The sequence below is a fragment of the Myxocyprinus asiaticus genome, chromosome 36 (assembly GCF_019703515.2).
Source record: "Myxocyprinus asiaticus isolate MX2 ecotype Aquarium Trade chromosome 36, UBuf_Myxa_2, whole genome shotgun sequence".
In the NCBI taxonomy this organism is placed as follows: Eukaryota; Metazoa; Chordata; class Actinopteri; order Cypriniformes; family Catostomidae; genus Myxocyprinus; species Myxocyprinus asiaticus.
The window spans coordinates 9,281,029-9,294,274 of NC_059379.1; the positions used below are offsets into that span (position 1 = coordinate 9,281,029).

A 13,246-nucleotide genomic window follows, 5' to 3' on the forward strand; every position below is an offset into this window, starting at 1 on the left:
AAAGAAGATTGCCAATCAGAGAGGGGCGTAGGCGGGGATTTGAGACAAGACACTTGGTCGCTTAGCCGATTAAGCGCATTTATTGGATAGAGAAACATTAAAACTGAAGCCTTTTATTCCTGTTATTTAGAGTTTTCAAAGTGCTACAGATTTTAAGCTACTGAACGGGTTAGGAAGGAAACCGGATTTACTGGTTAAAAAAAATATATATAAATAAATAAATAAAAAAGTCTATAGAAACTTTAATTAGGGTACGCAACAGACAAAACAAATAAATAAATAAAAAATAAATAATAAAAAAAAAAAAAAAAACTTTAAAGACGCGTTAAGACAGACAGGCTTGGATAACTCATAATAATAATAAAAAGGACATAAAAAGGTTATTTTTAAGTTTTAAATAGGCCTGGTCTTTTTTGCTTGCTTTTCAAAGTTTGTTCAGCTATTCTGAAATCTTAGAGAGGCCAAACCACGGAGAGACAAATACTCAGATAGCTTGTACATATTTGCAAAAATAAATAAATAAATAAATAAATAAATAAATAAATAAATAAATTTGCTCTTTATTTAATAGCCTACATTTAAATGTGAATTGGAGTCAGTCGATAAATCTTCATCGGTGTAAAAATGCAAGTCACAAATTGCCAATTTTCCAAATATCTTATATTTACAGAATAAAGAATAATTACAATAATTTTAATTTATCTTATTTTATTCAAAATAAGAATAATTTAAATTCCCCGAAATATCGATCCATGTTGTATTTGCGATAAAGTAGCCCAATTATGATTTAAAACCAGATAAAGTAAAACACAACTAAAATAAAAAAGGCCTAAATTGATAGTATGAGATAAAAACAAATATATATATATATATATATATATATATATATATATATATATATATATATATATATATATATATATATATATATATAAGTACCCTAATTAAGCAGTTGAATAAAAATTTAAATCCATATTTTATTAATTTTGGTAATTAGACTGTGTTGTCATAAAGGGCTTCCACGAAGAAAAAAATAAATGATAATAATAATAATAATATATAATAATATATATATATATATATATATATATATATATATATATATAGTGTTTTGATCTAATTTGACTTTTTCTTCACAATAATCTTAGTAAAAACGGGTCACGAACTGTATATGAGCTATAGCAGAGTGGACGACCTGTTGAAGGATCTGACAATTTATGTTTGTTTTATTATCGTAATTCACGTCTTTGAACAAAATAAAGAGTGGCGCAATACTGTACATAACTTATGTCCTCATGAACTAAATTTATAAACAAATGCATTTGTTCTTCATCAGGTTCGTTATTTTAACTCCGTCAGACGTAAAGAGTGTCAGATTTTACACTTTAGTTTAATCAAAAGGGCGAATTCAACTAAATCTCATTTACCAGAATGCACCTATAAATTATGAAGTAATTATAATGTAAATAAATATTTCATAATCCTTAACAGACATTCAAAATGAATATATATGCACATTTATTATAATCAACGTTATTAAAATAATAATAAAAACAAAATAAAATAAAAAACCTACTGACTTAAATTTATAAACCAAAACACAAAGTTCTCTGGCAATTTGAGAAAGTCTGATGAATTAGGCCCTGTGTGGACAGCACACTAACAATGCTTGGTCATCTGTATTATTAATAAAAAATTAAATAAAAATTGCCACATAAGATTAAAGCTGAGGGCAATGGGTCAAGAAAACGAAGAAATGTCATTTTTTTCTTAGTTGTGAATCAGCACAAATGTTGTTTTAAATTTATATCAGATGGAACAATGAAAAAACATATATAGGCCAACATATATTTAATGAGAAAATGAAAACCAACATCTTAAAATCAGTGCAGCAAATTCTGTTTACTAATGTATAATTCTACATTGTTTACTCTGGCAGAGACCTTAAAATCTTCTACCGCATTTCACGACAATAATGTATGAACTAGACATTGCTAAGATTGATGTCACTATGCGGGTTACAGAATGAGTGACTCCCTTAAGATAAATATATCTTTGTAAGCTTTAAAGAAGTTTAGGGAATATTTTGCTCAAGAAACATTAGTCCACCCCATGACTGATTTCAAGCAAGTGGAGAGTAGGTATAAATCAATTACAAAAGCCTTTCGCTATACTGTTTTCCTTGCACGCTTTGTGCCAGGAATACTTTGCACTACAACCCAAAGTCTGCCAACAACGTTTGTCATCCTGCCTAACATACTTAAACAGCAGTTAAAGAGAATTTGAGGAAAAGTCAGTTTATAGATGTCACTTACAGTTTAAAGTTCAGAAAGACAAGCATTTTTTAAGAATAGCAAATAATTAATATTTCTAAACAAAGTAAACTTTTTTTTTTTTTTTTTTTCAACAAATTTAACTTCAAATCATTATGCATTTCAGTCTAAGATTTCAAAGCATTTCATTGCCTGTAAATGAAAAGAGGAGAAATCCACCTGTTACTGTTGTAACAAATGAAGGTCTGGGAGGCTGTTAAAACGGTAATGAGAATCCAAGCTGGATGAGAAAAACCACAGAGCGCCAAAGATCATTATGTGAAATGTGCTCACCTCCTCAGGGTTCATAGAGCTTATAGTGAATGAATGCACTGTGAGAAACTCTCTCTACGACACATTCAGTGTCAACAATATTTTTCTTGAAAAGTGGATTATTCCAGTTATGATGCATTCACCAAGAGTGCCATGTATCTTAGCCTGATGAAGTAGCTAAAAAGTACCCAAAAAGGAAAATGAAACAACTTTTATATTATAGTTAGTATTTACAAAGGTGATACAAATGTTACCTATTCTGCATCCCAGAACACACCAGTACCCATTAAAACTGTGCAGGGCTTCTATTATAAAGCTTTGGGTACAGGAAAGTCTAAGCTTCGTCCCACACAGGGTGTCCAACATGACAACCCTATAGAGCGGAAGCTATACAATTATGGTGGGAGAGTCCACAGAGGGCTGAAACTGCTATTTAATCTATTGACATGTTGGGAACAGCTGTTTCTCTCTCACACCCTCCCCTTCTTTGCCTCTCTGATGTACAGTGGAATAGTGCTGGCTGCATCCAGACTGGACATTTATGAGGGGGAAATGCCTCGCCTCCCATCCTGACTAAATCTTTCTAGTTTGGAAGAGAGATGGGGAGCAGCATACAGTATGCAGACATCTCATAGGGGTGGTGATAGAAGTGGAACCATAGAAGACAACTGGGAAAGAAAAAGCAGAGGAGTATCGAGTGTTGCAGTCAGACAGGTGCAGAGGTTGATACTTAGGAGATTATATGGGCTGATATCTTAGCCAAATGTGTCCAGAGCAGCCAAACATTGTTTCCAGGCCTGTCTGGAGATACAGTGAGATACTTCTCTAATGGAATTCAGCCATGCATCCCATTGCATCATTAAATGCAGTCAACAGACAACCTGCCATGAATGCAAAATTAAATATTTCATTCATTGGAATAAGACAGCAGCCTTGCTGAATTACATACTGCAATCATTAAAGTCAAATATTTAAAGAATCATTAGGAAATGAAGACAGAAACAGTGCTTATATTGGCGCTATGGATGTACAATGTGAACTCTAGGTCGCATGTCAGGGATTTCAAATTAAAACTCAAACACAAGCCTGATCGCAAGACATTTATTAAAAAACAACTCTCGTTCTTGTGTGTCTTACAGAGATCATTGATAAGGTGAGGTTAGATGATGGTAAACAGTGAAGGTGCTGAATGTAAAATGAACGATACTTCAGATCAGCAATACACTGTTTGGACTGAACAAGCTTCAGTGGTATTCAGCACTCTGTTCCAGTTATTCACATTAATGTGATTCAAGAAATGACTAAGCTGAGTAAGTTTATTTGTATTAATTTGTTCTCAAAAACTTCAGCATTTTTGATGGACCAGACCAGAACACTCTTTAAAGCAATCGCTCAGCATTTATTTTCAAAGGGACGGAGTTTTAAATGAGGATGCAGAATAAAGCCTTCTGGGCTAACAGTGAAACAGTGTTTTCTTTACTAAATAAATCAAATGCCAAAATACAATTTTAACAGACTTAGGAAGCCAAAATTATGACCAAGTAATTATTTGAGAATAAACATTAATGGATCACATAAATGTTGCTGATTACGCTATAAATTTCAAGGCGCATTAAACCATTATCTCATTTTAGGCCATTAAAGCATAAAGACAAATATCCACATTAATGACATTAGACCCAAATACAGTTTGACAATATTATTTGCAAATTCTAGGCAAAATGTATACGGGTGATTCTCATTAAAATTTAAGAAAATGTCCTGGTTTTACTGTAAAATCAAAATAAATAAGAAATTCCATTTCACAGATATACATATGTATATATACACATATATACACACACACACACACACACACACACACACACAGGCAGCCAAAAGTTTGGAATAATGTACAAATTTTGCTCTAATGGAAAGAAATTAGTACTTTTATTCACCAAAGTGGCATTAATAACGTGAAAAATTACTATTGCAATCTGAAATCTTTTTCAGAACATCTTAAACTACTTCAGAGAGTTCTCATCAAAAAATCCTCCACATGCAACAATGACAGCTTTGTAGATCCTTGGTATTCTAGCTGTCAGTTTGTCCAGATACTCAGGTGACATTTCACATTTTTCAGATGTGGCTGTCTTGTCGGGCACTTCTCACGCACCTTACAGTCTAGCTGATCCCACAAGCTCAATGGGATTAAGATCCATAACACACTTTTCCAATTATCTGTTGTCCAATGTCTGTGATTTTTCGCCCACTCTAACCATTTCTTTTTGTTTTTCTGTTTCAAAAGTGGCTTTTTCTTTGCAATTCTTCTAATAAGGCCTGCACCCCTGAGTCTTCTCTTTACTGTTGTACATGAAACTGGTGTTGAGCAGGTAGAATTCAATGAAGCTGTCAGCTGAGGACATGTGAGGCGTCTATTTCTCAAACTAGAGACTCTGATGTACTTATCCTCTTGTTTAGTTGTACATCTGGCCTTCCACATCTCTTTCTGTCCTTGTTAGAGCCAGTTGTTCTTGGTCTTTGAAGACTGTAGACCTTTGTATGAAATCTTCAGTCTTTTGGAAATTTCAAGCATTGTATATCCTTCATTCCTCAAAACAATGATTGACTGACGAGTTTCTAGAGAAAGCCGTTTCTTTTTTTTGCCATTTTTGACCAAATATTGACCTTAAGACATGCCAGTTTATTGCATACTGTGGCAACTCAAAAACAAACACAAAGACAATGTTAAGCTTCATTTAACGAACCAAATAGCTTTCAACTGTGTTTGATATAATGGCAAGTGATTTTCTAGTACCAAGTTAGCAATTTAGCATGATTACTCAAGGATAAGGTGTAGGAGTGATGGCTGCTGGAAATGTGGCTGGTCTAGATTTGATCAAAAATGACTTTTTTTCAAATAGTGATGGGGCTGTTTTTTATATCAGTAATATCCTAACTATACTTTGTGATCAGTTGAATGCCACTTTTGTGAATTTAAGTACCAATTTCCTTCCGCAACAGCAAAGTCTATACATTTACTAATTAACATCATACAAAGTCCAGTAAAGATAAAAAAGCTAAATCAATATTTGGTGTGGCCACTTTTGCCTTTAAAACAGACCCAATTCTCCTAGGTACACCTGGACACAGTTTTTCTTGGTTGTTGGCAGATAGTATGTACCAAGCCTCTTGGAGAATTCACCACAGTTCTTTTATCTATTTAGGATGTCTCAATTGCTTCTGTCTCTTCATGTAAACCCAGACTGACTCTATGTTCAGTAGGGGGTCTGTGGGGGCAATGCCATCTCTTGCAGAGTGCCCTGTTCTTCTATTCTAATCTTTTCTATTTGCAAAAGTAATGTTTGGGAGTCTAAAATGTGTTTTTCCAATTGGCACACTAAAGCTGAAGATATAAATAACCATCTTAAGACAGTGCCTAAAACTTCTGCACAGTATATATATATATATATATATATGTAAAATAAAAATAAGCCTATTTTTAAGGCAATTTATAATTGATAATTTATTTACATTGTGACAATATTTTCATGACTGTTATGCACATTTTAACCCCCATTTCTCATTACTTTAAAGCCAAAAATATGGTTATTATGATATTCTTATTACTGCAATGAGGAAAAAATTTAACAGAAATTGTAAAGTATTTATACACCTTATTTGCACTCCTTTGGTAATGCTTTTAATTTAATTATTTTAATTTAACATAATTGTACACCATCATTGTTTTACTGTAACACAGTAAAAAAAAAAAGAAAAAAAAAAAAAAAGACAGTTACAGTACTGAGAATCATCACTGAAAACAATGGGAAATGTAAAAGTAAAACATCCTAATGCATTGCGCTAAGGATAATGGGGGGTGGGTCGGAAGTGGTTAGGAATGGAGGGTAAAAACGTGCTCAAGTCTCCTGACTTAATGTCACAATGCAAAAAATCTTAATGCCCACTAAATGTAGCCTTCATTTTTACATTATGCAAAAAAAAAAAAAATACTTTTGGGATTGGCCATTTTCTTGATAAGTTTAGTGAGAATCACCGATGCAGCATCATGGATGTACATAGATATTCCATATGAAGTTGTTAAGGGTCATTCTTTTTGTTTATTAGTCTATACAATCACAGACATTGTGTTTATAAACATCAGAGGGGCTGTATCAAATAAATATATCATATATTTACACACACATAGCATTGATTTGTGTATAAGCTACCTGAGTGAATTCAGGGATTTTGAAATCTTTATGTATTTTGAAATGTATGTATCGACAATGTCATAATTTCTCCCTGACGAAAACCTCAATATAAATAAAGAGGTTATGGTTATCACAGTTAGGCATGTTTTCTATTTTGTCTCACCCTTTCCAAGGTGCATAATTTTTAAACTCCAAGACGTTATTCACTTTGGGGCCAACAGCAATTAATTGCAGACAGCAAGTCAGTATATGAAAACCAATGGCAATGGCCAGAAGGGGATTGTGTTGACTCTACAGAGCCAGAGATGCCATACTAGGGGCAACGGCTGCCTCGTCCTGTGTCACACGCCTCTTTTTGCAGGTGAGTGCCAGCAGCAGCAGCATTGGCAGATGCCAGAGACTACAGAAGAACAGCTTTCGGGCGTTCTGCCTGTCACCATGGCGATAGAACCTGAAGGCCAGGTAGCTGATGTAAAGGTTAATCGGCAGAGAGACTAGGGGAAAGGTCCAGGTGGTGACGTCCAGCGCGGGGCCCAAGGCAGAGAGGCCAATCAGGCCTACACTGTGGCGGAGGGCCACACGCTTACAAAGGGCTGGATGAGTGACAGACATCATTCGGTACCCGCCTCGCGAGTAGTCCTCTCTCAGGTTCCAGCTCAACGCATTAAAGTGAGGAAACTGCCAGGAGAACAGGAAACCTCCCAGCAAGAGAGCTCCTGGAGAAAGAGAGTGCAGAAGGAGTGAATAAACAAACAATGTCTCTGAAACATTTTATCAGTCGAGGAAGTTTGTGTGTGCATGTGTACAAGAAAGACATGAGAGTGCGAAAGTGCAGCAGAGAAACAAAACAAAACACAAGTCAAAGGATAAAGAGAGAACCAGTACATTTTAAATACTCCGTCCCATCACAGGAAAGATGCCTGTGGTCTTACGCATTCTGTTGGGGAGGAAACAAACAAAATTCAGAGTTCAGACCCTAAAGGCAGAGAGGAAAGGTGACACCGCACAAACAGTGGCCCGTGCAAGTGCAGCAGAGCATGACGCGTAGAGCTCTTTTTGCGTGCGTGATCTTGCAGCTAAATCCTCTGGAAAACAGTGCAGGGCAGCATGACAGAGACCTGAAACACTTTTGTCATCTTTCCTGCCACTAAGACACTTGGCAATTAGTACTAGTGGACTGCTTTTATCCTCAAGTCAATGATGCCTTCTACACTGCAAGTGCACAATGTTGCGATGCTCGCAGTTCAGACATAAAAGTGCAACTTTTAGCACGCTAAAACCATCTGAGAAGTTGCATCTCTAAATTGGTCACCTTTAAACACCTATTTATTCTGTTACTTTACTGAAGGGCTGTGCACAGTGTGTCCATATATCGCTAAGAATAGCTGACCCTGATCTGTGACTGATGACAATGACCCTAAACTGATCCAGTGCTTCCTTTAGAACCCACAAATAGTAAATTCTGAAACCTATGTAGTCTTACAAATACACATACAAAAAAAGAGCACTGGATCTGTACTAATACAACAGACACATGGAGATTTCAGAGTACAGCGGAAAATGATGTAAATATGCGCATACACACTTCAGCCATTTGCGCCTCAGAGAAAATAGATCTAATGGTTGCCACAACAACACAATTTTACAGTTTGCAAAACAGGACAGAAACCCCCTGCTGACTTCCACAAACACTTGATTTTAGACGAAAGGCATCCTCAAACAACACAGGATGCTGGGATGTGTGTAACTACAACACTCATAAGTGGACGTTGACCTCAGGTCAGGGACTGGAGTCAGTAAAAGTCAGAACTGCCATATGGGACGTATACATCTTTTATACAGACTGTGTATAACAAAGGCTCACATCTGTGGAACTGCTACACAACCCTTAACTGTGGGAGAAAGTGTGATAGCACTGTGCACAAGGAAGCCTTGTACAACCAAGGACACATTTTAGTGTAAGCCTGATATGAAGTTCCTGTTGAACACTAACATTTTGTTCTGTGGCAATAGTGAATATATTATATGATATTCATGCCCATAGTGCCATATACGGTGCTGCATGTCCCTACAAGGGGAACACTACAGCTTTAGAGTCTAGACCTTAAAGGGATAGTTCACCCAAAAATGAAAATTTTCTCATCATTTACTCACCCCCATGCCATCTCAGATGTGTATGACTTTCATTCTTTTGCAGAACATACACAATGATTTTTAGAAGAATATTTCAGCTCTGTTGGTCCTCACAACGCAAATTAATGGTGGCCAGAAATCAGAAGCTCCACATATGACATAAAGGCAGCATTAAAGTAATCCATAAGACTCCAGTGTTTAAATCCATATCTTCAGAAGCGATATGATAGGTGTGGGCGAGAAACAGATCAATATTCAAGTCCTTTTTTTCTGTAAATCTACACTTTAACTTTCATTTCAACATTCATGGTGTGGAAGTGAAATGTTGGTACCAGGCTGCTACAATAAACACTTTTCAGGAAGTTTTAAGGTTTGCCGGTTAGGGTCATCACATCTTTTTGTTTGAACTTGCTACCAAGTAAATTAGATTTTCACAAACTGTACATTCCTCTCTGTTGTCTGTCTGTGAAATAATCTGGACTGTATTACTTTCGTATAGATATAAATTATGATTAAATAGTCTACACACATTTCCATTTTTGTGTATTGTACTGTATGTATTCTGCACAGCTGTTTGCAGGCTGATACTAGAATTGTGTTTTTTCCATGCCAGTCTACTTTTGTTTTAAACTATTTAAGATAAACCCACACCTAAAAGTAACGTAAAAAAATAAAACAAACATTTTCGTCAGAGGGCTTTCGTCGAAGCCCTTGTAGCCCTTTCCACTGAAATTGCGATGGTTCTCGTGTCGAGCCTGTGCTCCGCTGGTTCACGGCCGGGGCCGGGGCTTTTCCACTGACCTGAGAGCCGAACAGTGACGTAACGGGTTACTGTCTACGTGGTAGTTTCACGTGACTACCTCAAACATAAACAAACATAGCGCAACACAGTGTGTTTGTATACAGCTTTTACTCTTGTTTTTGAGGACACATTTAAACATACGGATTAATACAATCCATCATTATTACATTGGTCATCAAGGTTCTCAGAGACGACATCTACGCTAAAGACAACAGCTAATGTAATTACATTATATTGTATGAACTATGGCTTAATTTGCTAAGTTCTGTAAACTGTTACAGTGGAATCATTTTTAACATTGGTGTAGCAGATGGTTGTATTTGGATTTTTGCCATTATATTATTGATTAAGAATCCCACCGTTTTACTTAACAGATAGCCATGATCTTCCAATCTTAGTGTGTAGCTGGTCAAAAATCAAAGATCAGCTGCAGAGGACACCGGTGATTCACTGTTTATCAAGAGCATTAATGGCTGAATTCAATGCCCCAGTTAGTTTGCAGGCTGGTCGGTGTCCGAGTCCAAAACATCATTGCTTCATCCACTGTTGGTTTTGCTTATGTCCTTCTTATGGTCCCTGTACACCCTTAAGTGTTTTTCAAATTGTTTATCATTGTGTCAATTTTTTTCCCTTTGCCATCTCTCTAGTTTATCTCGGATCTTCGTATCGCAAGTAGAGCACACGTTTCTTCATGTTACCTGAATGCTTTTGATGTCTGATCATTTTGTGGGTTTTTTACTGTTGTTATAGAGTGAAGAATACTCCTTGCTGCAGACGGTAGCTACTGTTGTTGTTTGGGAAAACTTTACCATGGTGACTAAACATTATCCTGCCCTCCATCCCCTGACGTAATCAGTTCCTGCGTACAGACCAGCAAGATTTTGGTGCCGGTGTGGAACCAGGTTTCCGGCCCGGAACGGCCTTTTCTGCGGTGGAAATGCATGGAACAATTCGAGAATTTGCACCGACCCAGGAACCCGCACCCGAACCATGTCGGTGGAAAAGGGCTACTGGAGTCTAAGTGGACTGTTCTTGGCAAGAATAAGCTGCAATGTGGACCATACTTCAGAAGTCTGAAAATCAAAAGCGAGACTACTGGAGAACAAGTCACTACTGCACTACTGATTCAAAGCACTGGAATTTCATAAGCAATTAACATTTGTAGGATTTGACAGTATAATGTACAGTCTACAGACTTTGGTGTAGCAGCACACAAAGGGAACCGAAGAGCTTGTTTGTGTGTATGTGTTTAAGAGGATCTTGTACCTGGATCGAGAGAGCCAGTGGCTGCAGTCCAGCCCATAACAGGTGGGATGGCGCCCACCACCGCGCCCACCCAGGTGTTGGTGATGCTGAGGCGTTTCAGAGGAGTGTAGCAGCACGTGTACAGAAAGATGGTCAGGGCGCCCAGAAAGCCCGTCAGGGGATTTACACCCAGGGTCAGCAGGGTCAAACCTGGGATCCCACATGCCAGCGCGAATGACACGGCATGGAGCGGGCTGAAAGCAACAGATAGTGTGTTTGAGGGTAGAGGGAAGTCACAAGGATGTGGAAATATTAAAACATAAACATTTAAAGGTGAAGTGTAATTTCTGCACCACTAGCATCACAAAAGGAATAGCATAAATAATGACACTCCCCAATCTTCCAATGGTCAAACAGATAGTCATGCCTTATACTCATGCCATTGGTTGACCCAATGTTGCTGTGCTGTGCTGTCCGGGATGCTCAAACAGAGCAAAGTTTTGATAGCGCCATAGTGTTTACACTTTTTTGTGGAATTAACCTATGAATGACTTACAGGAGAATGCATTTTAACATTGAAATAATACACACTTTACCTTTAGAAAAAGAATGGACAACAATGAAAACATAAATGGATACTCCAATGCACGGTTTGAAACAAACTACAGCAAACATTGGCCCAAAACTTGCAAAAAACATGTTGTTTTTTTAGATCTGCAACAAGAACGAAAGAGGAGCACATTTTAATGGAACCAAGATATTCTGTGCAACACTGTACTACACATAAAGAGACAATGTAGAAAGATACAGACCAGAAATGAATCATATGTAAAACCAGCTTTTAAACTAAGCTTTAGTGTGGTTGTGTGTCACATCAAAACAAGGGGTTCTGACTCTCTGCTACAGATTAAACCTCTCTTGGCCACAAATGCTATTCTCTCTGCTTCCATTGGACAACCACTTCCTCTGACGTTTATTAAAAGCAGTCAATCCGATCCTACAGAGGCGTCTGGTTCAAATTCACAGCTAACTGCTCTATAAATTAAAGGGGCATTGAGAGAGAGAGACCAAAGCAGAGGGCAAAAAAGAGGGCAAATTTTCCACCCAACAGTGGGAGATCCATTTTAATGTTATTATCATTGTTTTGACTGTTTTATGTGGTGGAGGGGTTTTAAGAGTGTCCTATAACTTAAGGGGTGAGATCAGTTTGTTTGAGAGTTAAGGCTGCTAACGCTTGGAGCAAAGCCACTGGCATTCCATGAACTACAAAAAGTAAATGGGCTAATGAAACTTTGCCACAATAAACTAGAAATTAAGTTATTGTTCATTCACACATTTAATTTATTTTGTGTTATAAAGGTTTTTGATAAGCTTGTGCCACTTAAAACAAGCATATAAATCTGTCTGCCTAGGTTGGAAACAGCTGTAAGGCCTTGATACTTCACTTTAGCAAAGCAGTCTAAAAAAAGACAACTAATATGACGTCATGGTCTCATTTGGCAGGTTCTCTCACACTAAAAACCCTCATAAGTTGACTTTATTAAATTGATTGAGTAAACTTGTTTCCTCAATTTAATTGAGTAATGGTGTTTCAAAAACTTGTGTAATTGAGTTCACTTAACTTGGTGTTCATATAGAATGAACAACTATTTAAGTTCAGGTAACAAGCAGACTTGTCTCAGAATTTCTCAGAACAATATTTAAATATTTTTGTTTCTACTTAATAATTGTAGCTGAATTGACTTACATTTTGATCATACAATAACAGCTCAAATAAAGAATATTATAACTCATTCTAAGTCAATCATTAACCAACACTTAATTATCTACAGAAATGCACATGCACAAGCAGAACTGAGATTGTGTTAACAGACAATTACTTGACATTTCAATAAGTCAATTTGTTTAGGGTTTACAGTGCAGGAAGAGTCAAAACAGAGTTCTAGACTAGCCCTAAATCATCATGTCAATGGTGACTCTCAGTGAAATAAATAAATACAAATCTTTAGCACTTTTTAGTCTTGTACTGAGCTTAAAGAAAGAGTTCATGAATTTTGTCATCATTTATTCAAGCTCATGTTGTTCAAACCGGTTTGACCTTCTTTTATCCATGGATCACGAAAGGAGAAATTGGAAATTAGAGTTGTACTATTCAATGAAAATGGACAGTGATTCACACTGTCAAGCTCCAAAAAGGACAAAAAAAAGGTGGCATTAAATAACCATAAAGTGGTAAACTTTAATTAGTTATTCACTGAAAGTCTCCCCCTCAGCTAGCTCTCAAATTT

The 13,246-nt window shown here is 36.7% G+C and overlaps 1 protein-coding gene across 1 annotated transcript in view; it reads right to left on the reverse strand.

Annotated features, from left to right (window-relative positions):
- Positions 1-3,676: 3,676 nt before the first annotated feature.
- LOC127426707 (protoheme IX farnesyltransferase, mitochondrial-like) overlaps positions 3,677-13,246 on the reverse strand; it is an 85,699-nt gene continuing 76,129 nt past the window's right edge. The window contains exons 6-7 of the mRNA XM_051673666.1: positions 10,980-11,212; positions 3,677-7,494 (exon numbers count right to left, since the gene is read on the reverse strand). Of these exons, the coding sequence (XP_051529626.1) occupies positions 7,070-7,494; positions 10,980-11,212 (658 nt within the window). The 3' untranslated portion in view covers positions 3,677-7,069. The remainder of the gene's footprint in view (positions 7,495-10,979; positions 11,213-13,246) is intronic.